Source organism: Humulus lupulus, chromosome 8, assembly GCF_963169125.1.
Source record: "Humulus lupulus chromosome 8, drHumLupu1.1, whole genome shotgun sequence".
NCBI classification, from domain to species: domain Eukaryota; kingdom Viridiplantae; phylum Streptophyta; class Magnoliopsida; order Rosales; family Cannabaceae; genus Humulus; species Humulus lupulus.
The window spans coordinates 36,060,356-36,086,796 of record NC_084800.1 but is presented as its reverse complement, the minus strand read 5'-3'; the positions used below and the strand labels follow the sequence as shown (position 1 = coordinate 36,086,796).

At 34.1% G+C, this 26,441-nt stretch overlaps 1 protein-coding gene across 1 annotated transcript; it reads right to left on the bottom strand.

Annotated features, from left to right (window-relative positions):
• Positions 1-24,113: 24,113 nt before the first annotated feature.
• Positions 24,114-25,926, bottom strand: LOC133796786 (cytochrome c oxidase copper chaperone 2). Its single transcript, XM_062234446.1, has 2 exons — positions 25,779-25,926; positions 24,114-24,643 (listed from the first exon to the last, which is right to left on the bottom strand). The coding sequence occupies exon 2, from the start codon at positions 24,607-24,609 to the stop codon at positions 24,367-24,369; it is 243 nt and encodes an 80-aa protein (XP_062090430.1). The 5' UTR covers positions 24,610-24,643; positions 25,779-25,926; the 3' UTR covers positions 24,114-24,366.
• Between the last annotated feature and the right edge of the window lie 515 nt (positions 25,927-26,441).

Below are 26,441 nucleotides of genomic sequence, written 5' to 3'. Positions count from 1 at the left end.
AGGGCCGCGACCCTTAAGAGCATTTTTGGCCAGAAATGTGTTTTGATCATGGAAACTCAAACCTTAGGCCTTGGGATTGTTCCTCCTACCCAGTTTAGTGGGATTTGATGTCCCGGAGGCTAGGTTTTGGTCCGGGAACCTTTATTATTGATTTTATTGATGGAATCCCATATTTGGTTATGACTAGGTGACCGCTAAGGGATCAAAGGATTGATCGTTCTCAAGGGTCGTTCAATTGTTATTTCTCGCTCGAACCAGAGGTAAGAAAATTGCACCCAGTATGTGATGCATGCGATGCACGAGAAACATGTGATTAGGGCATGCCATGAATGTTGAATATGAGATTGATCAGAGCTTGAGTCTCTGTGTTTGTGCACGATCATAATTATGCTAGCAATTGTTAAGTAAGCATGCTGAATGCCCTACATTTGGATATTTGACATATGATATATGCCTGGTAGCATTACTTACTTGTGCGTGGCACTGACTAACTAGTCAAAATTGACAATGGTGTCAGTATTAACTGTGAAGTTGTGACCTACTTGTCAAGTTCGGCAGTAATACTAAGCACTGGTCACATGGCATTGACAAAAAAGTCAAGAATGGTCTTAGCATGTTTAACGTAACCCGACAAAGATTAGATCTAATCGAGATCTGCATTGAATGACTCAAATGAGCATTAATGCCGGACCGACCTCAAGTTCGATGAAAACTAAAAGCGCTTGTCTAGCCTAAGGCTAGTCACTTAGAGCCAGGGCCAGAGAGACCCAGTGACTGTTTAGTCACATGGCTATGGGTGCTGAGCCCAGGTGACTACTTCATCACATGACTGTGGGTGCCGAGCCCCGTAGTGACTTGCTCGTCAGTCACTCATTATGGTTGAACAGAACCTCAAAGTGATATTCCCTCATCTGTTCAGGGCTATAAGCTCTGTATGATTATAATGATCATCATTCGCATGGCTGTGGGTGCTGAGCCCCGTGGTGACTTGCTTGTCAGTCACTCATTATGGTTAACAGAACCACCAGTGTTAAATCACTCATCTAATTAGGATTGACTTAATAGTCATCCAATTAGGAGGGCAGGATTCCTCATCCTAGATCCCCCAGCATTATCTTAACTTAATTGCATGCTTGAATATGGCTATAATTGCTAAGCATGCTATATATGATTTTGTGACATGATATTACTGTTCATGAGCATATTAAGTTTTCTTGCTAGGCTTCGAATCACGAGTGCTATGTGGTGCAGGTAAAGGCAAAAGAAAGTTAGACCATTCTTGAGTTGGAGAGCTTAGGTGACGATGTGTACATATGTGGCTGCTCGTCCGCCACGGCCAAGGGTTGAAAGAGGAACTAGGGTTAAACCCTGTTTTGCCGCTTAAATCGACTGGTTGTAAATATTTTCTTGTAATGAACCTTTAAATTATATTTTTGGGATCCCAATGTATACAGTAAACATTTTAGTGAAACGTTATATCTTAACCAAAAAATTTAATCCTAAACCGCTAATCATACTTAGTTACACGATTATGGCCAAATGACTCGATTAGCGAGTTTAGCACTGTTCAAATTGCACATCGTAACGGTCCCTGGAGTTTAGAGCATTACAAATACTTTGCAAAAATATAGGATACCAAATGAGTAAATTCCCTTTATTTTATGTTGCTCAATTTTACTTTTTGGGGTTTTGTTTGGTGGTTATCATTTTCCATTTTGCCCTTGTTGACTGTTTTTTTCGCAATCAACCCTAAGAAGAGAGATTAAAGAAATAAGCGAATAGAACACAAGGATTTTTACGTGGTTTAGGTTATAAAATAACCCTATTCCACGAGTCACTAGTATTAAAAGGTTTGGAGGCTTGTGAGGGCAAGCTTCAATGGAGTATTCTAAGGCAGTGTTTAGGTTTCTCTGAGTAGAAGGTATTTTTCTCTCTAAAAAATCCAACCCTTTACATGGAGACTCTCAACTCTATTTATAGAGGTTGGGATAATTAATACTAATCATTTGTCATTAATATACATTATTCCTGCTATTAGGGGATTAACACCAATTTAATGCATTAGGCAACATTGAATAGAGACCACGACCCAAGAGAGATCCGCGGGGCCCACTACAGAAAGGTACCCACATTATGGGGAACATGCCCTTGGTGCTGTTAGGGCATGTTGTAGTGAGAGTGCGAATTTTCGAGTCGTACCATCGAAAACACTATAGGCAGATCGCCCAAAAAGGTTGTCAGGTCTTCCTCTGAGGCTACTAACCCGCATTGGCTGATGCCTAACTTATCCTTTAGATCCCGAGGACTAGATCCTCGACCTGGAATATAAATGATGGCAAGGAAACCCGTGGACTGCCAAGCACCCTTCGGACATAACCTTGGGAAGACGTCCGTAGCTCTCGGGACATGGCCCTGGGAGATGTCGACGTCTTCCCTTTATTCGAGGAGAATGATCTCCGACTGTAGAACCGACCTCCCGAGGACTTATCCTCGGGGCGTGGCCTTGTCAAAAGAAGCACATGTCCTACTCGGGTGGTCATGTAACTTGGGTGAAAATACAGACAACAACCCCTAATCCAACCAATTACCATCAACACCCTGTAACTTCTATATTTGGTTAATTCATTTTCGAGAATCTGTAGTAGCAAGGAAGAACTTGTTGTTTTGATCCCCTTCTTTGAGCCAGAATTTCTTAGATCTTTGCTTCCAAAAAACTTCTCTATATTCCAGTATCTCAAACAAGTTCTTGTTCTATTCCTTGTACCTTTGTAATGAAACGACATCACACCTACCTTTGACTTCCTTAATCACTGCTTTGCACCTTGAGATTCTTTGTTTGAAGTTGCATGTGAGTTCCTTCCCCCACCTCGCCAACACCTCACTGCAATATTTGAACTTGCCTTGTAAATCTAAGTGTCTACAAACCTCCCAACAATATATTTACCAGCTGATGGCATGTTGGTTCACAAATCCAAGCATTTTCAAATTTAAAACTATAGCCGAATGAAACACTTGTTGGTTGATTGGGTCCAAAAAAAATGGAACAGTGATCCCTCCAAGTTGGTTAGCTTTGCTGAAAGGAATGAATTTCTCCAAGTTTGTGTTGTCAAAGCTCTGTCCAGCCGCACTTCCACCCAATGAGCAGTATCTCTACCCCAGTTGTAGCCGCACTCTCTCCATAGTCTCCTTCTTACAAATTGTTTCACATAGAAAAACAAATTTAGGCTTCTTTTGAACAATCATGTCCTTTAGGAATTGTAAAGCCCATGGGTTCCCAAGCCCATGGCAATTCCAACTAAGTGTAGTTATCTCTCCCGGCAGGCATGATTGCCAAGGCCCGCCCCAATCAAGTTTTTTGAAAGCCCAACATCACATTGATCCATAATAACATTAGTAGTCGCCCCATGGATTCTTTCATGAGTGGTCCTTCTCATTTTCAATTTTGTAATAGTCAACCCCTCATTTTGAACATCCACATCATTTCTTGCTACCTCCTTATTCGATATCCCATCATTCTCGGCTTATACACTTCCCACCACATCTGGCCTCATAATGGTCATATCTTCTTTCCCATGATTCAACAATCCTTCTCCTCCCAACTGACCCCTTTCATTCCCATATCCCTATAATTGTGGGATAATGCAAGCTACCCTGTTTGTCTTAGCTTCAACTGCCTGGCCACCACTGCTACTGTCGGCGTCGACCTCTGCTCTCCTAGACCTTAACCATTTGGCACCAATCTGATACTGTTTCCTTTTTAGAGATACTCTCATCTACACTCCGTAAGGGTGCTAAATTTCTTCTAAGGTTTGCTTAAAAATCTTATTACAAAAATTTTATGCATGGCCAATTACTCCACAAATAAAATAGAAAGTGGGTACGTATTCATACTCGAATGAGACCCAAAACTAGGCACCCCCTACCTTATGTATCTTCATTTTCCTCTTTAAAGGCATATCAATGTTGATGGTCACTCGTACTCTTATATAATCATGCCAAACTCCCACAAAATTGTTTTGGTCACCTTCCACAAATACCCCAATATAGTTACCAATATCTTTAATCACCCTATCAAATCGGAACCCCGGTTGGAGGTCATAAACTTGCACCCAGATGTCAAGTTTGTTCAGAGTTATTGATCGTAGATTGTCTCATGGTGACAATCTGGCTATAAGTAATTGTTTACAATCAAAAGTCCAAGGGTTGCCCTCCAAGACTCTTCTAATATCATTCTCATAGTAAAACTGGAACAAATACAAATTATTGTCCAATTCCTTAACATACACACCCTTACTCGGTTTCCATAGGGATGCCATCATATGTTGCATTGGTTGGAAATAAATCAATCCTGCATTCAAAAACCTACCAACAAGACACAACAGACGTCAATATTATCCTCCTCCACATGATCATAAGATAGGCCTCAATTCTCCTCCTCCTCCAAACCGTTGGCAACACACCTCAATTCTGACTCACGCACATAATTACTACTTGTTGCCATAACTTTCAGAAACAATCACCTTCCTTTAGTTGACCACACAAAACCTCTAAAAAAGAGAGAAAATGTAATGCCCCAAAATCCCTAATACAGTTTAATGGTTGGATTAGTAGGTCGGGAGAGCCATAATTGTTTTATTATGCCATTAAACTATCATATGCATGTTTACGTGAATTATATTACAATATGATGTTAAATGCATGCATGTGGGTCCACATTTCATCATAGGGGCATTTTGGTAATTTAGCCCGTTGATGGTGTAATTGTATATTTTCATGCATGTTGATGAACTATTGTTAAGGCCACATCATAATGTGGATTTGTTCAAGCCATTTGGCATGAGACGATCTTTGAATGCAGGTTAGCGGTTTGGTCATAATGGGATTATGTTCGGGGCTCGGGGTGAGTCTCGGGGTGATTTAATGATTAGAGCGTTGCCAGGAATTAAAGGGTAACGGGATATGAATTATTGGTATTTGAAAATATCGATAATAACGGGAATTGGAGAGTGTTAATTATGATTAACGAAATAGGTGGAAAATGACGGTTTTACCCTTGGGAGTCTTTAGAAACCTTTAAATGACCTAGGGGAAAAAAGGTCATTTCACCTTAAGATTTACATAAGCCATTGAAGGCTGTGGAAGGTTAGCAAAAACAGAGTACCAAATCATTCCTCCCGTACATCTTTTCTTCCCCTTTTTCTTTTGGATTTTTTGAGCTTTTCTTGAGGATTCAAGCTAGGTAAGTGGATCTTGAGGGCTTAAGATTGTGTTCCACCATTGAAGAGGATCCTAATCTGGGCTTGAGGTAAGTTTTTAGCCATTGAAACTCTAGCTTTGCTCTGTTTTTGGTTTGGTTTTCAGCTTGGTTTTCTAGATTGGTTGAAGGGAATTGATGGGAGTTTTTGGCTAGGGTTACTTGGGTTGTGATGCCTAGGACATGTGCAGATGGTTTTTGGATTCAATTGGGACTTAAAATGAGGTTTGGAAGCTTTTGGTTCAGGTTAGAAATGGTGGAATCGAAGGGGGAAATTTCTGGGCAAAATCTGGCTGTGTGTAGCGCTATAGCGCCCACCTAAGGTGGCTTGGATTTATCTTGAGCGCTGGGGCGCTATTGGAGTAGCGCTATAGCGCTACCCTGCTCCTTCAGATTTTGGTTTTGGGCATTTTTAAGGGTTTTTGGCTCGGGGTTTCAATCCTTAAGGCTCGGGATCGAATCTACTCACCGTTTGGGTACAATTCAGAGTCCCGGGAGTGAGGTTTAGGTCAAGACCCTATTGTTGTTGGTTTTCATTAATGGAAGTTATAATTGGTTATGGCTAAGTAACCGCTAAGGGATCAAAAGGTCGATCATTCTCAAGGGTCGTTCTTTTACTATTTCTCGCTCGAACCAGAGGTAAGAAAACTGCACGCCATTTGTGACATGCATGGTTATTCATGAGGCATGTTGAGTGTATAAATGTGGACTTGGATTGCATATTAAATGCTTAGCAATTTTGCCTACTTGTGAATGGCACTGACTTACTAGTCAGAATCGCCAATGGTGTCAGAACTAGCTGTGAAGCTGTGACTTACTAGTCAAGTTCGACAATAGTTTTGAGCATTGGTCGCATGTTACTGACCTAAGAGTCAGGAGCGGCATAAGCGTCATGACCGCAGAGCCGATGAAAGATTAGATCTAGTCGACATCTGCATTGAATGACTCATCATGAGCATTAATGCCGGACCGACCCCAAGTTCGATGAAAACTAAAAGCGCTTGTCTAGTTCTATGACTAGTTACTCAGAGCCAGGGCCAGAAGGACCAGGTGATCGTATCGTCACATGGCTAAGGGTACGGAACCTACAGTAGTGACTCCATGGTCACTCTCTTGGTTTACATTGGTGACTCGCTCATCAGTCACATATTCTATTAAAGCTAGTGACTCGATCACTCATTTGTAAAGGGTGCGAAACCCATGTTAGTGACCTATACATCTGTCACTCATCCGTTTAGGACTATAAGTCCTGGATGATTATCATGATCATCGTTTGATATTATATATATGCAGTATTGAGTTACTCTTGTTGGACTTTAGCTCATGGGTGCTGTGTGGTGCAGGTAAAGGGAAAGAAAAACTCACACAACCTTGAGTGAAGAGCTTAGGTGGCGATGTGTATATATGCAACCGCTTGACCACCACGGCCAAGGAGTTCTCGGAGGAACTAGAGGTTGACCCTATTTTTGTGGCTTAGGTCGGCGGGTTGTAAATTTTACACTGTAATGACCATTTTGGATTGTAAATAACTTGTAAATGTTTTTTTATGGGTCCATGAACAGTTTTATGTTTTATATAAAATATATACTTTCTTTTTTATTGGTTTTACACCTTAACCTATTAATAACACCTAGATACACGTTTATAACCAAAGAACTCGATTATCGAGTTAAGCTCGGTTCAAATATCACAGTAACGGTCTTGGAGTAACTAGGGCATTATAGAAAACAAGACCATGTCAAGAGACAAGCTTTAAAATTCCTCTATTATTATTATTATTATTATTATTTTTTTTTCAAGATGGGAAGAAAAGTGTTTTGTGTACTAATTCATTACACCTCTATTTTTAAAATAGCAGAACACTGTAAATAAATTATTTATATTTATTATGTTTTCAATAACAAGATAGAGAAAATCTTCGATACAATCCCTTAAAAAAGTATGTTTTATCACATTTACTTCAATGAATTTCATTAGATATTGGTTCGGGATTGAAATTGACTGGATGAAGGTGGAAATTGATGTGCTTGAATTTTCTCATCAAAAATACCAAACTTAGGTAAATTATGAATTGAGTGTTTTAAGAAATAATGAGAATTGAGAAATGTATAAGAGATATCACATGTAAAAAAAATCACCGCATATTCGTATGGATTGCTAATAAATCTTGAATTGAATAGAAACTAAATAAGTTTCGGATTTAGTTTTTTTTAATAAAATGTTATGTAATGGTTATTTTTTTAAATAAAAATATATAGTTATTTTTTTCACGGGGCTTGAATTAAATAATAGAACAAAATATATATTATTATAATTTGAAAAAAAAAAGTATTTCTAATATACTTTGGGAAAAAAATCTATTTTTTATAGCCTGTAGTAAAAAACCTGAAATATATTATGTTGGAATTTTTACAAATCTATACAACTATAACAACTTAATAGAAAAATTATTTATTACTTTGCCTTGAACAATGGACTAATGCTCAAGATAGAAATTATGATGCCTCAATGGAGTCTTTGCTACCTGGGGTCCTCAATGGAGTCTTTGCTACCTGGGGTCGGGAATGAGTATTGGGTTCGGCCTCATGAGAATACTATCAAGGTCAACGTTGATGCAATCTTATTCACTGGCCCTATGCGGTATAGTTACAATTTGGTTGCAAGAAGAGCAGATGGTAGGTTGGTAAAAGCAAAAGCAGTGTGTAAACAAAGACAAATCTAGCATGAGGTGGCTGAAGCAATTGGGGGATGAAGGAGGCTCTGAGTTGGGTGCAAGGTCGGCAGGAGCAGAGCTTTGTTATTAAGATCGACTGCCTTAGCTACAAGCTTTAAGGAGCTCAATACCGATGAGTTCTTACTTTAGTGTGGTCATTCAAGATTTTAAGGTTTTGTTATCTGGATTACATAATGGTGATTTTGGTAACCATTAAAAAAACAGTTTTTTATTTAATTAATTAAAAATTTGATAATTAAACATAAAATAGCGTTTGTTAACTCTATTTTTACTTTTTATTTTTTATTTTTTTTAAATTTTAAACAAAATTTATTAAATTTTGAAAATAGAAAATTTTCACTTTCAAATTTTTTTTAAATTGTTTTCAACTTTTAGTTTTTTTCTTCTTTTCTTCTTCAAATCACCACCTCATTTTATATTACTAAATAAAACATAAAAATAAAAGTTATGAAACGCATTTATTCTTTTTTATTTTTAAAAACAAAAAACAAAAATAGTTATCAAACATATTTTTATTTTTTAAAAATAAAAAACAAAAATAAAAATAATATTTCTATTTTTGTGTTTAAAAAATTCAAAAACAAAAATTTTACCAAACATAACCAATATTTCGTTGTGTTTTATTAAATGCTCTGCGAATAAAAGTGTTCATTACTTGGCGTGAGCATCCTATGTTATTGCTAAATGATCTATATTAATGAATTTATCTTTTCATTCAAAAAACTATATAAAAATTCGTTAACTAATCACTCCTCAAACTATCTCACCATTCACCTACAAAAAATCTCATTAATCACTTCTAAATTAACCACCTACCATAAATAAGTAACTTATTTCCTTTAAGAATTTTCTAATTAGATCACAAATTTAATAACAGAATACGTAGGCTAACAAAAAATGGTGATCATCAAACCGCAATCAATAAAATAAAAGATTAAAAAAATGAATGAAAAATTAGAAAACAATATCTTACCATTGATCACGAAGGACTATCTTCTCCAGCTCACCATATCTAATTGGGCTAAAAAAAACTCTTTATTAGGTTGTTTCTTATATTAATACAAAACCAAAAAGTATCTAGATCTTTCTCATTTTTTAGTTATAGTTAGGGATATAAATTAAAAAACTCATTATCTTTCTTATTTTCAATTGTACTTTTTTATGAACCAAGACAAGCTAATGTATTTGCTCATAAATTTGGGAGGAGTTTAATGTTAAATAGTAATTGGTTTGGAATGAGTGCATTCCTTCCAAATTTAATATTGTGTTATATAATTCTAAAAAAAAAACCAAAAGTATCAAGCATAAACAATAGGGTCTTCGGTGGGAACATGCATTCAAAACTTTAACGTAGGAGAATGTAATATTATGAATTTTACCAATACATTTAAAAAAATTAATAATAAAAAAAACCTCCTCGATGAAAATATATTCCAAGCATTATAACATACCATAACTATCTTTAAATCAAATTTATGAACTAATAAAAAACAAATTATGAAAATATATATCTTGACTAATAGGCCTCAAAACCCCATATTTTTATATTTTGTTATACTTATTTCCCAATTTGTATTTTTGGTGGGTAAACCTCTCACAAACTATTTTGTTTGCAAATTCGTAGCCATCGTTTTTTTTTAATGTTTTCTGCGAGCGTGGACCATCCATGTCATAAGTTGTGATCCACATCATTAATAAAAAAAAATATTTTAATTTATTTTAAAATATGAAAAATAATTAAAATATATAAAAATAATATAAAATTAAACTAGAACCAAAAGAATCAAGAACACCAACAATATAACCCCATAATTTTTTTAAAAACTTATAATTTTGTCATGAACTAAGATCAATGTGAACACAAATTTATACCCCAAAATCATATTTAAATCCATAAAATCTTTAAAACCAACTCACATAAAAAAACCCACATAAATTTGATATAAAAAACCCATAAATTTGTGCTCAACCCAAATCAAGCCCATTCACCCATACCCAAAAACAAGATCCAAATTCAAAGCTTGGACCCCGCACGAAAGGCATAATGATCGGGGCACTGTCTCGAAGAGAGGCTCGGTGAAATAAACATGTCTGTGAAGAAGCGAACTACCTACACTTGGACAGAAAGACCTTGCACTCATGCCTAAATTCAAATCTATGCTCAACCCTGATGCACTGATCTTCAACAAACAAAATACACTGATATTCGAACAATTTTGAAAGAAAAAAAATCTGGGAGAATACTTGGATGCGCTATAGGTACTCATCTGAAGCCCCAAAGCCAAGGTACCCCGACCCTAGATTTCGTCACCCCAGCCTCAAATCTCGTCACCCGGTGCACCTTTGTTCGAGCAAGCCCAAGCCCTCAGCTCAGTGCCTTGCCACACCTGTTGAGTGTTTGCTCAATTCGTCGTTGAGAGAGGTTGAGGGAGGAAAGAGAGGGGAAAAGAGGGAGAATGGGAGTGAGAGATTGAGAAAGAGATAGGTTGAAGGAGGACATAGAGGGAGAGCTTGGGGATGACAGGGTGAGATGGGGAGGGTGGGGTAAGATCTTTGTTTTTTTTGTTTTTTATTAATTAAATTACAATTTTAGGTTTATATTAAGGATAATGAATAATTTTTTAATTAATTAAATTTAATTTTGAAATATTTTTTTTAAATAAATCATTAAATATTTAACATGTGGCCCAACAAATTATGAATATGTGTGTCCTCGATAGTAGATAACGACATGTAATGAACGAAGCTGAGAATTTGCAAACAGAACAGTACTTTTAGGAGGTTTCGCTACCAAAAATAAGGACTGAAGGATTAAATGTAACAAAATGTATAGATAAGGGAATCCGCTACCAATGACATATATATCTTGCATGGTAGTAATCTCACAAACAATTATAATAAATTACATACCAAATCACAGCTTACATCAACATATAACCAAAAAGTTTCCCTTAGAATTAACCTCCTCTATGAAAAAATATTTCGAACACTAAAACATACCATAAAGTATCTTTAAATCAAATTTATGAACAAACAAAGAAGAACATAGTGACCAAATCCACATCAATCAACAAATATTTTCAAAGAAAACATGGCCAAAAATAATCAAAAAACATCTAAAAATAAACAGTGAACTGGTATCCAAGGATACCAAAAAAGTATCAGAAAAAAAACTCGTCGGCTTTTGCCTTTTGGACAATCTATCACGGGTCATACTCACCCGACCACGTGTCTTCCCATTTAGTTTAAACTTCCCATGCACCTCCAATTAGGTATCCTCCATTTTTTTTGTTTTGCTTTTATTGTCTTTCTTCTTAGCCAGCCATTGGAGTATTCAATACCCTTGTATGAACACAAAGAATTTAAAAGAAAATATAAAAAATCTCACAATATGCATAATGAAAATTAGTTACTTTCCATCTCACAATTATAGGAAATGGTTGAAAGAATGAGATGTATATTTTAGGGTAAGTTATATAATGAATGAAAGGAACTTCAATCCAAAATTTATATGTTATAAAAGTTTATTAAAATCGGTAATTTTGTAACAAAAAAACTGTGTTATTTGTGTAGATATTTTGAGAAAGTTGTATTCTAATTGTGAATTTTCTTATAATATTACAAGGTTCAAACTAGTTTTCAGGCCCATAATCAGGGCAAGTCCCATGACAGGACGAGCCCAACGTGAGTTCATTCAACAACAACCGTCTGCTGATCTTGATAGAAGTTTAGAGAGAGCTGTGATGTATAAGTAGCCCATTTTGTGGAGTGCTAGGCCCGTATTAAGATTTTGACGTTCATAAGGTCCAATTTCAACAATGGGTTTTACTACGGGGTCATTAATATATTAAAGCAGTTTTTAGAAAAATGACTCATTTCTGAGCTTTTTATTTAGTGATTATATTACTTATCGATTTATACATAAGCTTTATTAAATTATTAACCTACTTTTTCTGCCCTATTTATGGTATTATTTATCATTTAGTATGTTTAGAAACTTAAAAATAGATTATTAATTTAAATATCTAATATATAAAAATTGAACATCTGTATGTATTAGTTATCTCTATTTGTTTTCGACTGTAAATAGTATTTTCTACGTACTACGTAGCCAAGAAGGGCGAGTGAGGATGTGGCCTACTAAAATAATATTTATAATTTTTTATATATATATATAGTTATTTGTATTTTGATCCCACATAAAAGTATCATTTTTATTTAACCGTCGCTATTTTTTTGGCCCTCACTGTCACTATAAATATTTGTTGGCAGCACCCCCGGTAATATAAATACTATTATTTAAAAATATTAAAAAAAAACTAAAATTGGCATATTATTTCATTTGCATAATGTTATTTTGATTTTTTAATTGTTTGATGATTAATAAATGACGTAAATCTGTTATTAATTGAGTATTGAAACTGTATTTAATTATAACTGGTTAAATAATAATAATAATATAACTAATTGAAGAATTTGTTGACCAATATAACAAATGCAAAATTTGGTACAAAAGATCATGTGCTACTTCCTTGATTAAATAAGAATGTTATCATCTACCTGTTGGGCAATAACTTATCAACAGAAAAACTCTCACCTATTAATTCATAAAAACACTAAAAAGTACAATATATTTTGCCATTCTAAACTTTATACAAGTATAGCAATATACTTAAACACACTAAATGTGTACTTACACAAGATTTTTTAATTTTTTAAGCACAGATTTAGGAGGGTCGCTTTAATATAACTCCAATAAAGAAATATGTATGTTGTATCAAGTGACCTTTCACCATCAATTGATTTGATACATTTACATAGAACATATAATTATTAAACAATTTTATTCAATTCATCGAGATATATTTAATTAATCTCATATTCTTGTTCTTGTTCTTCTTCATCTATTTTGTAATATTTTTTTATTTGTTTATATATTTTAACAATCATACAAAATCTGAAATGGACACGTTTGGAGCAGAAAGTGAGAAATCAGTGGGTTGGAGAAGGACAAGCATGATATATGTGTATTCAAATATATCTCCGACTTGTGGATAAAAAAGGTTGAAAACACGAGTATAAGGCTAAGACTTCTTCATACAAATCTCTGAAAGCAAATAAAAGTTGCCAATTCATATAAGCAACCTACACAAAGACCCACTCGGCCACACCATTTTGTTTGCTTTCTATATTATTTATCATCACCTGCACAAAAAATTTAAATTAACTAGTAATAATTTCATTCTTAATATATAATAACTTACTATATACCATAGCTTGATAGACTTATTCAGTTTAAATTCTTCTTCTACTTTTCTTAAATTCAGTGAAAATTCATAATGAAATAACAACAATATTAATATTATAAAATCTTATTTTCATATTAAGTGAGACTTTTTTTATGATTATTCTTATCTAAAGAAATTTAATCGTATCTACACGTAGTTACAAACATATTAAGGGCTGGTTATTAAGTTTTTAGAAGTAATTTTGAGTTTTTGAAACTAAATTTTCTAATATGTTTCGGTTTAAGTTTTAAAAAGATTTTTGACAAGAAATTAGTCTCAATAATTTTTTAAGCAAGTGAAAGTCTAACCAACCAAATTCTAAAGGGGTGTTTGATATAAGATTTGAGTTTGTAGAAGTAGAGTTAATGTGAGTTTAGATTAAGAGAATATAAAATTCAAGTATTTAAAATAGTTAAATTTACTTTCAAATCAAACTAAAACATATGACCCACTTGTAAATATAAATCTCAAGTCATTAAAAATAAATTTACCAAATATATATTAGATGTTATATTCTCGTTCCCACCAAAATAATCCTTATACCAAATAATCCCTTAAATTTTCTTCTTTTTTTCGTGCCATCATGGTGAGAAAGATTTTCATTTCTTTTCTTTTGAAATTTCTTAATAAATCTATATATTAAAAATTATAATGTAATACATATGTATATTTTTACATCATTTGGAGTTTAGTATAAAAGAAGTATCACATTTTAAATATTTAATATGAGTAGGATTGTGAGTAAAAACTGCATGCATTTAAGTGTGTCTTACTCATTACTCATTTAATAGTAACATGATCATTTTTGGAGTTTACCTTTTTTATAAAAAAAATGTCAATGAAAATTTAATTCTATCGCTAGTGACAATTTAATTGTCAATCAATCCAATCTGTCTTTAGTATATAGAGTTGGTTTTGTTCGAATTTCATGACTAATAAAAGTAATTGATTAAATGTAAAAATAATTTATATTATTCCGTATTATGCAGATCAATTTGACACAAAAGTTTGGTCGAGGGAATTTTGTGCTTTACAAGTATGGTTAAAGTTGTCTTAAAAAGTATATGGCTGTAGTTACTAGTTTTAAATTTTCCAAATTATCATATCATCTTACTTGCATAGCAATACTTTTACCGACGTATACATGCGTCGGCAAAATTAATGGTGTTTTTTTTAAAATATAATATTATTGAGATAGTTGCTGCAGAAATAAAAAGGAATGAAATTACCGAATGATTATTTGGGCTGAGTCGCGGACTAAGTCACTCTCTTTAAGACGTTCGCGGCACTGCCTAGAGATGGTGCAAGCAGACTATCAGCCCCGTCGTCCCTAGGATAAAACAGCTCAATCTAGACACTGTATCGGACCTCCACTGCACCGTAGAGAACCGTTGTTTACCACACCCTGATGAATAAATCACGTTTTTTATTAAATAAAAATAATATTTAATAAATAAATTTTTCAAAAAAAATAATAAGGTGTACACCAACCAGCCAGCTCAGCTCGGCCGGACGACAGTGGCAGCGGCGCGCGTGTGGTGGTCAGGTGAGCTTTTGTGTGACTCCTCCCTCTTCCACAAAAGTGGGTACCCCTTGGGGCACAACCCTAAGGCTCAAGTCCACTACCTATATACCCTTACAAAGGAGTATTCTAAAACAATGTGGGACTCTTCCTCTAGGGAGTCATTAAAGCACTTTTTCTATTTTTTTTAATAATTTACTCTTATATAGATAAGTTCCAACAATCCCCCACTTGAATTATTTAAAAAATATATTTTTTTCATCGAGCAGTAACATAAGAACAATAAGAATGAGCATAAACAAATGTATCTTTCGACTTGAACCTTTGCATAGTGAATGCAATTTAGAATATACTAGAGTGGCCCGTAGTCTTGAACTCTATCTCTAACATTGCACCACACACAATCTTTCTAGGGTGTAGTCCAAAAGCCCGTGCTTTAATGGCCATGCACGTCTATCCCAGTATAGTGAACGCTCTAGAAATTTGCCCAAAATTTCATAGGAAACAGCCCCACTTCCACATTCATGTAGGTGAGTCTATCAAGAGTACTCCTGTAGCTCGGTACTCCACTCCACATAGAGTATAGATCTCATTAAGAGTTTCTATTAACTCATCCTTATGTCGCTTCAGGAATTCATGCTTCAAGTTAACTTTAAGTAATAGCATGATCTATCTCATATCACATCATAACTTGTTATTACCCATTGAACCTATTTCTTGGGATCTCCAGTCTATAGGTCGGGTTACCATCATGTGTGATTCATCATTCTAAGGGCAATAGTCCCATTCCTTTTCATGTTTTAAGGACTTTCTCTCTAGGTAATCCTTTCGTCAAAAGATCAGCTAAATTTTCATCAGTGCGTATATGATCCACTCTTACAGCTTCAGTAGAGAGGAACTCTCTAATAATACTGTGCTTACGTTGTATCTGACGTCTTTTACCGTTGTAATAACGGTTCTGAATTTTTGCAATAGCCGCGGTACTATCACAGTGGATCAACACAGCTGGTATCGGTTTTTCCCATAAAGGGATCTCAGCTAGCAGGCCTCTCAACCATCCTGCTTCTTCACTAGCAGTAGCTAGTGCTATCATTTCTGACTCCATTGTAGATTGAGCCAGAATAGTCTGTTTTTTAGACTTCCATGAAACAGCTCCACCAACTATCCTAAAAATATAGCCGTTGGTTGCCTTGGAGTCATCTGACAAGGTGTTCTAGTCAGCATCGCTGTATCCTTCAAGGACAGCGGGAAACTTTTGATAATGCAATCCAAGATTCATAGTTCTCTTAAGGTACCTCATGACCCTTTCTATATCATGTCAATGCTCAATACTAGGTCTACTAGTAACCTTCACAATAGTCCCACAACATAGGCAATGTCGGGTCTAGTACAATCAATGGCATACCTAAGACTGCCAATGATGCTCACATACTCTGTTTGTCTTACACCATCACCAGTGTTCTTAAATAGCTTTACACTGGGATCATAGGGTGTACACGCAAGTTTACAGTTAAAGTAATTGTATTTCTTTAAAATCTTCTCAATGTAATGAGATTGATACAAAGAAATTCCCTTTTCAGACCTAGTGATCTTTATACCAAGGATCACATTCGCTTCTCCTAGATCTTTCATATCAAAGTTTTCACATAGCACAGATTTCACATCATTTACGACATGCAAGTTCGAACCAAAAATAAGCAAGTCATCCATATATAAACATATGATGGTGCAAATGTCATTCTCAGATTTATAATAAATGTATTTGTCACTTTCATTCACTTTAAAACCATGTGAGATAACTAGATTGTCAAACATTTCATGCCATTGCTTAGGTGCCTGTTTCAAACCATACAAAGATTTATCTAATTTGCACACTTTATGTTCTTGACCATGGATCACAAATCCCTCAGGCTGGTCCATGTAAATCTCTTCTTCTAATTCACCATTTAAAAAAGCAGTTTTAACATCCATTTGGTGCACAACAAGATCATGTAAAGAAGCTAAAGCAATAAGCACACGAATAGATGTTATTCTTGTGACAGGTGAGTATGTGTCAAAGAAATCTATATTTTCTCTCTGTCTAAAACCTTTGGCAACAAGACGTGCCTTGTACTTATCAACAGTACCATCAGGTTTCAATTTCTTTTTTAGAATCCATTTACATCCTATTGTCTTACATCCTGGAGGCAAATCAACTAAATGCCAGGTTTTGTTAGACTCAAGAGAGTCCATTTCATCATTAATGGCTTCTTGCCACAAGTCAGCATCTAATGAGGTCAAAGCTTCTTGGAGGTTCGAAGGATCCTCCTCTAAAGTATAGGCACAAAAATCAGAACTAAAGTCTTTAGAGACTCTAGCTCTTTTACTTCTTCTAGGTTCAGTTTCATTCCCCTCATGATGCTCAATGTCCCTAATCACAGACATGTTACTAGATGATGCAGCTCCACTATTTCTCAATTTAAATGGAAATATATGTTCATAAAAATCAGCATCATTTGATTCCAAAATAACATGGTCTTTCAAATCAAAAAATCGATATGCTTTACTATTAACATCATAGCCAATAAACACACATTCATATGCTCTACTAGCCAATTTTATCCTTTTAGGATCAGGAATTCTAACATATGCCAAACAACCCCAAGTTTTAAAATAAGAGATGTTTGGTTGTTTATTTTTCAAGATTTCATAAGGAGAAATTTTGCTTTTAGATTTTGGAACTCTATTAAGCAAGTAGCATACAGTCAATAATATTTCTCCCCACTAATAAGATGCAGCACCAGAATTAAGCAAAATAGCAACAATTGATTCAGTAAAAGTTCTATTCTTCCTTTAAGCTTTGTCATTCATTTCAGGTGAGTATGGTGCAGTTCTTTCATGTATAATTCCATGTGAGTTATAAAAATCAACAAACATGCTAGAATCATATTCAATCTCTCTATCACTACGAAATCTCTTTATCTTTCTATTAAATTGATTTTCAATTTCAGTCACAAAAGATTTAAACATATCAAGAGCATCACTTTTATTTTTCATTAAGTATACATATGTATAATCTGAACAGTCATCAATAAAAGTGATAAAATAACGTTTTCCATTTCTGGTCAACGTTCCATCAAGTTCACAAATATCAGAATGAATTAAATCTAGAGGCTTAGTTTCTCTAGTCACAGATTTATGTGGTGTTTTTGTGATCTTAGCTTGGCTACAATAGTCACATTTTTCAAAATCATTTAAAGATAATTTAGGAATTAAGCATAAACTACTCATATTCTTGATTATGCGCTTGTTAACGTGACAAAGTCTAGCATGCCAAGTATTAAAACTACACAACATATAAGCAGAAACATTCACTTTATTAACATCAACATTCAATTTAAACATTCCCTCAGTTGCATACCCTTTCCCTACAAATATCCCATTCTTAGTTAAAGTAAACTAATCAGCCCCTATAGTCTGTGTAAACCCCGCCTTGTTGAGAAGGTAGCCCGAGACCAGATTCTTTCTCATCTCTGGAGTGTGCATGACTTCCTTAAGAATCACAGTTCTTCCAGAGGTAAACTTTAATTCAACATCTCCAATACCAGCAACAATCGTAGTGTGTGAATCTCCCAGCAACACTTTCTTATCCTCAGTAGCAGCAGTATATGTCTTAAACATATTTCGATCATAGAAAACATGGCGAGAAGCGCCAGTGTCTACCCACCACCCTTCTGATCCACCAACAAAGTTGATCTCAGATATCATAGCCGTGAAAGGCTCTTTAGTTGTCAGGTTAGCCTGCGGAGCAGAGCTTGGCCTGTTCCTGCACTTGCGTGCAATATGACCTGGTCTGTTGCAAACAAAGCACAGAAATGGAGCAGGTTCATTCTTATTATTATTATTAGGGGGTTGTTGTTGCTGTCTGTTTTGATTCCTTTGATATGGTTCCAATTCTGATTATTGTTCCGAGGTTGATTGTTGCGGTTTGGGTTCGGCTTTCGATTATGATTCTTGAAGTTTTTCCCATTGGGTTTCAGAACCGCAGTGGTCTTTTTGTTAGTGTTGTTGTTACTGGATACAACAAGCACTTCTTCTTTCTGGTCTTGTTTACGAGCTTCCTCCTCAATACGAAGGCGAGTGATCAGACTTTCTAGTGAAAATTCTTTTGTTTTGTGCCTGAGAAAATTTTTAAAATCTTTCCACGCAAGGGCAGTTTGTCAATAATCACAGCAACTTGAAATTGTTCATCTAAAGACATACCTTCAGAAATTATTTCATGAGCGATTTTCTGAAGTTCATGAGATTGGGCTTCCACTGACTTGTCATCGGTCATCTGAAATTTGAGGTAGCGACTGACAGCATACTTCTTGGTTCCAGCCTCCTCAGTGTCATACTTCTTTTGCAGTACGTCCCAGATTTCCTTAGCATTTTTGTCAGAATTATAATAGTCATACAAGTCATCAGATAAACCATTGAGAATGAAATTTTTGCATAAAAAATCATTTTCGACCCAAGCCTCAAATGCCTTAGTTTGTTTGTCCTTCTCATCGTTGTCCTTTTTTTCAGAAATAATAGGCTTATCAGTAGTTAGAGCAGTGTTAACCTTTTTCATTGTGAGAAAAAATAACATCTTCTGTTTCCATCTTTTAAAATGGTTACCCTCAAAACGAAATGGTTTATTTATGTCAATAACACCAGAATTATCATCGGTAGTCATGGCAGAAACTAGAACGTCTTAAAATTATTGTTGAGATAGTTGCTGTAGAAATAAAAAGGAACGAAATTACCGAATGATTATCTGGGTTGAGTCGTGGACTAGGTCGCTCTCTTTAAGACGTTCGCGGCACTGCCCAGCGATGGTGCAAGCAGACTATCAGCCCCGTCGTCCTCAGGATAAAACAGCCAAGTCTAGACATTGTATCGGACCTCCACTGCACCGTAGAGAACCGTCGTTTACCACACCCTGATGAATGCTACTGCTCGGAATTTTTAATCGAGAAAAAATGTTGAGTACTTTTTTCAGAAAAGTAATCGCTCCATTTTTAAAGAGAAAGTGGATCTTTTTTAACGGGAATAAAAAAGACGTTTGACGTGGGAGAGGTTCCTAAAAAATCTGAAGAGAAAAGGTCTTCAGTTTTACCAACATAAATCATGTTTTTTATTAAATAAAAATAATAAGGTACACACCACACCAACCAGCTCAGTCGGACGGGCGGCGGCAGCGCGTGCGTGGTGATCAGGTGAGCCTTTGTGTGACTCCTCCCTCTTCCACAAAAGTGGGTGTCCCTTGGGGCACAACCCCAAGGCTCAAGTCCACTACCTATATACCCTTACAAAGGAGTATTCTAAAATAATGTGGGACTCTTCCTCTAGGGAGTCATTAAATCACCTTTTCTATTTTTTTAATAATTTACTCTTATATAGATAAGTTCCAACATATAATAATAATAACGAATTTTACTATTCATTAAAGTTCTATGTGACACGTAAAAAATATTATGCCATTTTCTCATTCAAAAAGGAAAAGAAAAAGGTAGAAATAAAAAGAAGGAAAATATCAATTGGCTTTTTCTCAACAAAAATAAATAAATTCTCCGCTACACGTCTAATATGGAAGAACATGTCTAATATGGAAGAACATTTAACTCCACGTTTCGAACAAGAGAAGCCCGGAAAAGAATATAAGAGAAAGAAGATGAAATTAGATGGAGTACCCAGTTTTAGAGAGAGACTTTAATTTCTAGCTATTTTCTAATAGTCTTATTTTTATACTCAATATTTCATTAAATCTACTCATTATACCATTTTATTAATCTTTTTCTCACTTAATCCTTCCACCGACCCATTATTTTCAATTTATCAACTCAAATCCTTTCAGCTTTTAAAAGAAGAAATTAATGGTAGAAATCTACATGAAGGTGAGTAAAGTTTTTGAGTAAAAATAGTGTGAAAAAATGCGGTTATAAATCTAAGTAATAATAAAATAAATATATTTATTGATTAATTTTGATTAACTAGTCTTAAATTTGGGTATTTTCCAATTTATCCCGAGAAAGAAATACAGAATTTCTTGAATAAATAAAGATTTTATAATTGTTTTACAGTTGTGGATAAGCATAAATATGAATAATATATCATAATAACTAGTTAATAGAAAATTCTTGCAAAAATAAAACTAGTTGGAAAAAGATGGAGAGAGAGAGAAAGAAAAAGATTTGTTCAGATATCATCATGAATGTTACTTCTAATACTACTATATTACAGTTTGATTTGATGTTATTATTCTGAAAAAAAGAGAAATGAAGTTGACACGAGAGGAGGATAGGAGGCCAAGCCACTACATGGGTCCATTATTAAGATTCCTTTTGGATTCTTCTTGGGAAGCGTGTGCTCCTCTCATGGCTAGTGGGCCCAGCCTTACCCTAGATTGGGCCCCACACTGACTCTTACCCACCATTCTCGGTCCATCTCCTCCCCATCTATAAATTCAGCACCAAGTTGAGTTGAATTGAACTCATCAACATATACCAAAGCTCAAAGTTCAAAACATTATACTCTCTTTCTAAACTTTTAAAAGTTCTTCGCTCAACCACCATGTCGAGCTGCGATACCTGCGACTGCGCTGACAAGAGCAACTGCGGGTAAGTGATTTCTATAACTAATCTTCTCATCTGATTAATTGATTAATTATTACCATGCATATATGCATATACGTGGCAATCAATATATATTTCTATGCAATAGTACAGCAAGTATGGTACGTGTATGTATAAATGATTATATGATATTAATATATGTACCTAGTTCTGTTTTTCTTTTGTTTTAGTGGTACCGATGAGTTCTTTTTATGAGTTTAGGCATAATTAATCAAGTGTATAGTAGCTAGTTTTGGATTTGTTATTTAAGGATGGTGTTTCAACATATAAGATTAATGATATATTTTGAAGTCTAAAGATTAATAGTAATATATATATGTTGTATTGGTATCTATGCGTTATATATGTAGCTATATATACTTTTTAACATGGCCCGCTGTCTTATGATGAGTGCAGGAAGAAGGGAAGCAGCTACACTCTCGTCATCGTCGAGGCTGAGAAGAGGTACGTACTTTCTGATTACGTAACATAATTAGATATTTATACAAACAAAATATAATGAGAGTATACCATCTTTTCTTTATATATATCATTAAAGAAAACATGGCTTCTGGATATAATATTGTATAGACTATGTATTAATTTAATTAAGCAAAAGAAGTGCATGGAAAATGAATTTAGACGTATCACTTATCTTACACGTGACAATATATAATACAACACATACTAGTTAATTTAACAAATACAAAACAACCATACAATTATGTATTAAGTATTATCAATTTTATATATAAATATATAATGTACTCTTTGTTTTATTGCAGCTACGTGGACGCCATGGTCGTGGATGCTCCGGCAGCTGAGCACGATGGAAAGTGCAAGTGCGGCGCTAGCTGCTCTTGCACGAACTGCACTTGTGGTCATTAAGCCCAACAATTACAATACAACGAACACAGTCAAATAGCTTAATTAAAAGTGTGTTAATTGTGGGAGTCTTTTGACTGAATAATCATGTAATAATGGTCATCGTTAAATAACATTGTGTTTTAAAATGTGAAACTTGTGTCTGTTGTCGAGTCTCTTCTGAAGATATGCATGTGTGTGTGTCTTCAGTCTTTATCATTGTACCTGCTACTTATGTTTATTTCCCTTGTTTCGTCTGATCATGGCCATCTATGTGGCCTATAGTGTTGCTTAATGGATTTCCTTTTTAGTATATACTTACTCTCTCCTCATAAATTTTTGTTCTTAAACTATATATTATTTTGCTAATATTAGAACATGGTACGTCATGAGCAAAGTTAATATAAGAAAACATGAATACATAGCGAAAAAAAAAAAAAAAAAAACATTAGTATAATCTCCAAAATTTGTAATTCTTATGAGCTAAATCATTAAGTGAATCATTAAAATTAATTGTGTGAGTAAAGAGCAGAGAGGACAAAGATGAAAAATTGACTACATATCCATTTTTCTTGGACATCTGATATGAGCAGTCTTAAAACTTGTAGAAGATTAGTGCGTGGAGCTTTGAGAGAGATCTATATATAAGGGATGGATGGAAATTAGGAATGATGAAGAAGGGAATGAGAGGAGAGTGGCTCTTTTTAGTAAGTTGGGAAGGAGGGACATAATTATCTCTACTCTTGTTTAGTATTAGAACTAAAATTGGAATGATCGGTGACTATAAATTTATTAGTAAAATTACATTTTTTACATATTATATGTTATTTGTATTTTTTATTTTAATTTCTTTGTTATAACACAAAAAAATGTATAATTAATCTTTTTATTTAAAATCAATTTTGTATAATTTATGATTTTGTAAGAAAGCATAATAATCTCTTTATACGAACTTATTAATCCAATATATACATATTTATGTATATTTTTGTTTTTTTAATTATACTAAAAACAAATTAGAACTAGTAAAGATTGCTTTTTTTTTTGTAGCAGTAAAGATTGCTTTTTTATTTCTCAAGAAAAAAAATCTTATGTATACTTTTAAAAATATAATTTTTTTTCCTTCGCATATTAAAAGAATAAATCTAATTCTAATATATTACCAGAAAATGTCTAAATATGTACAAGAAAAAAAAAATCACTTTATTTGTTTTTAAATTTTTGAAAGAGTTAGTCTCTTAGTTGGGGTTGGGGCCTTGGGGGAGTTTGTTTTGGGCCAATTTAGCGCCACAATTGGTTCTGATGAAGTGTCAATAGCTTGGTTCGACGGCTGAGAATTGGTTGGTTAGAGATAGACTAGAATGTGATTCTGGTCCTCACATGGTGGCTTCATTTTCAATAATTTTATATGTTCCATGGATTCTTAGAAAATTCCTGGATGCTTAATCTTCAGTAAAATAAAAGCAAACCTCTTGAGAAGTTGGACTGGCTTCCCCAAATATTCACGAGCCGGGGCAATTTTCATATCAAAAGAACATAAGCATATCAATATCAAGCATAAATGAATGATCATATTTTGCGCAGAAATTCTCCACTTTTTGGTAGATACAGGAACACCAAGATGGAGTTGATGTCTTCTCACATGAGCATGCTATTCGAATCAATAGTCATTTTAATTAGCTTCCGTATCTCTTTTCTCTTACTTCTCCTGAACTTTGGAAGAACGAAGAATACAAGCTCATTTCATAAGCATTTTTCAGATATTTCATCAACACATGTAAGATGTGAAATGGTTTAAGTACCAGTCAAAATGAATAATATAGCCAAGACAAAATGGTAAATAAATGGAATCATCCATTTGAAATGTCAATCAAGTACTCACTGTTTTCTTCCTTCATAGAAAGAAGGGTATTACTAACATTATCCAATGTGACAGAAAACAGGCGAGAAAATGTGTCCTTCCTTGCATTATTCTTGAATTTCGAGATATCATCCTGTATGTTATCTTATCCTAAAACAGATGTTCGTATTCCAAAATTGTCAAATCATTTTATTGTGTAACTCAACCATCTTTTATAGCATTAGCACTACACATTAAAGCCTTCAGCTCGGAGACACTTACGATGGGCCTCAATCCATTTTGTACAAGCTTCTTCCCCATGTTCCACAATGCATTCATCTCTCAGCCTCTTGGTATCTGGGCAGGCACAGCAAATCTTCTTCTTCGGCTTTGTTTCAGGTGCAGGCTTATTGGTAGGTGTTTCATGTTTTTGCTGAGAACTTGGCAAAGCTAAAGTAGATGAAGTGTTGTCTGTCGGCAGCCCACCCATTTCAGAAAAAACTTGGAGGAAATGAAATCAAACTCTGAAGACAAAAGAGACAGGATTATAAATAGTAATGGAAGTATTATGCAGTTTGCAGTTCATGGGTTAAACTTGTTCAAGTAAAATATTGCCTAATAAAATGAACAAGCAAAACTGGCACTTATATTCTGCAAACTTCATGAAAGAACGTTTTATATTGAAATGGCATATAAAAATATGTCTAAACGAGTAAAAGAGCAAAAAAACACAAGCATATCAACAGCAAGATCATGTCATGTAACATCCAAGCAAAAACTAGTTCACAGTCTAATAGCTCACAAAGTAGTAGCTTCATTAATATACAGATGCACAAAGTAAAAGCTACAAATCAAAAGTAACCCATAAAGCTAATCATAAATGCCGGATAAGAGAACAATAAGCTGGTATAATAAATAAATATTAAAAAAAATCACAATCGAATGAAGAAGTGCAACAGATATCAAATGAAGAACTACCCAAACTCGGCTATCATAAAAGAGTCAAATCAAATCTCAGCAATGATAAGAGGAAGCGAACTTTTCATTTTGCAATAGAAGTAATGGCCAAACGGTCTTTCTCCTATCAACTTTTGATGATCAAAGATTCACTAATTTTTACAAATCTTATGTCTTTTTGCAATTCAAAATTTCTCTTTCAAAACTTAAAAGAGAATTTAAAAACAATACTCATCTATAGCGTGTTCGACGTTCTATAGTCTATACCACAACAAGACCTTGACTGACGCAACAAAACCAAAAGCCAGTACATAAACAAGAAAATAAATAAATTATTTGCACTAGAATGGTGAATGGTTCTTCAACTAGACATGCCACCAAACTTATTCAAGTGCGAACTCTGTTGGGCATTTGATCAAACACATGGCGGGTGTGTTTTTTTTTTATAAAAAAAAATACCAAACTCACAGCAGAATATATGTACAGAAAAAAAATTGCAACAACCCATTAATCTATACGTAAAAACAAAAATGGCAAGTCCTTGAAACAATTTTATAACACATAAATTTTGCAGACAAAAGAGCAGAATCAATAACAAGAAAACACATCCACAACAATATTCTTATAAAAGCATTCAAACTTCCATATCTAATTTTTTTCTAAATAATAATAATAAAAAAAAAGCCAAGAAGAATAACTTACGATTCAAGGGAAGCTGCGCTGGGGATAGACAGGCACAGAGACACAGAGGTTTCGTTGTGCTACGTAGACAAGTCAAGTCCTCTTGATCTCTACAGTTTAAAACGGGCCGCCGTTAAGCCCTTTCCTTCCCCGTGTGAGAGTAAAACGACAATTTTCCTCAAAAGCAACAACAATCTTAAGAAACGACAATGTTTTCGAAAAACGGCATCTTTCTTACAACAACATCCTTATTTTCTTAAAAACGACGATTTATTTAATTTTATTTTTTTATAAAAAAAGCCACACATTTCATAGAAAACTGTATATGGCAGAAAAACGAAGATATTTTTGAAGGACAATATTTACCCAAAAACAAAAAGCTTCAAGGTAAAATGTGTTTTTTTTTTATAATATTGAGAAAAATTGATTAAGTAGTCTTTCAATAGGTAATGTAAAGTTATATTTTTTTATCTAAATAAATAGTATTTCTTTATATATGGTGAAATACTATTCATCAAGTAATAAATATTTTATTATTTTTTTATAAATTTTTGTATATATATAAGTGTGATATTATTATATTTAATTATTTTATTTTTTAAAATGAATAAAATATTTTAAAAAATATAATATATAAATAATGTTGAGAAAAAATAAATAAGCAGATGTATGGTATAATGTAAA

What these genes read in the sequence shown, in the direction of transcription:
- LOC133796786 (XM_062234446.1), bottom strand. Translation starts at nt 24,609, where the DNA reads ATGGGTGGGCTGCCGACAGACAACACTTCATCTACTTTAGCTTTGCCA.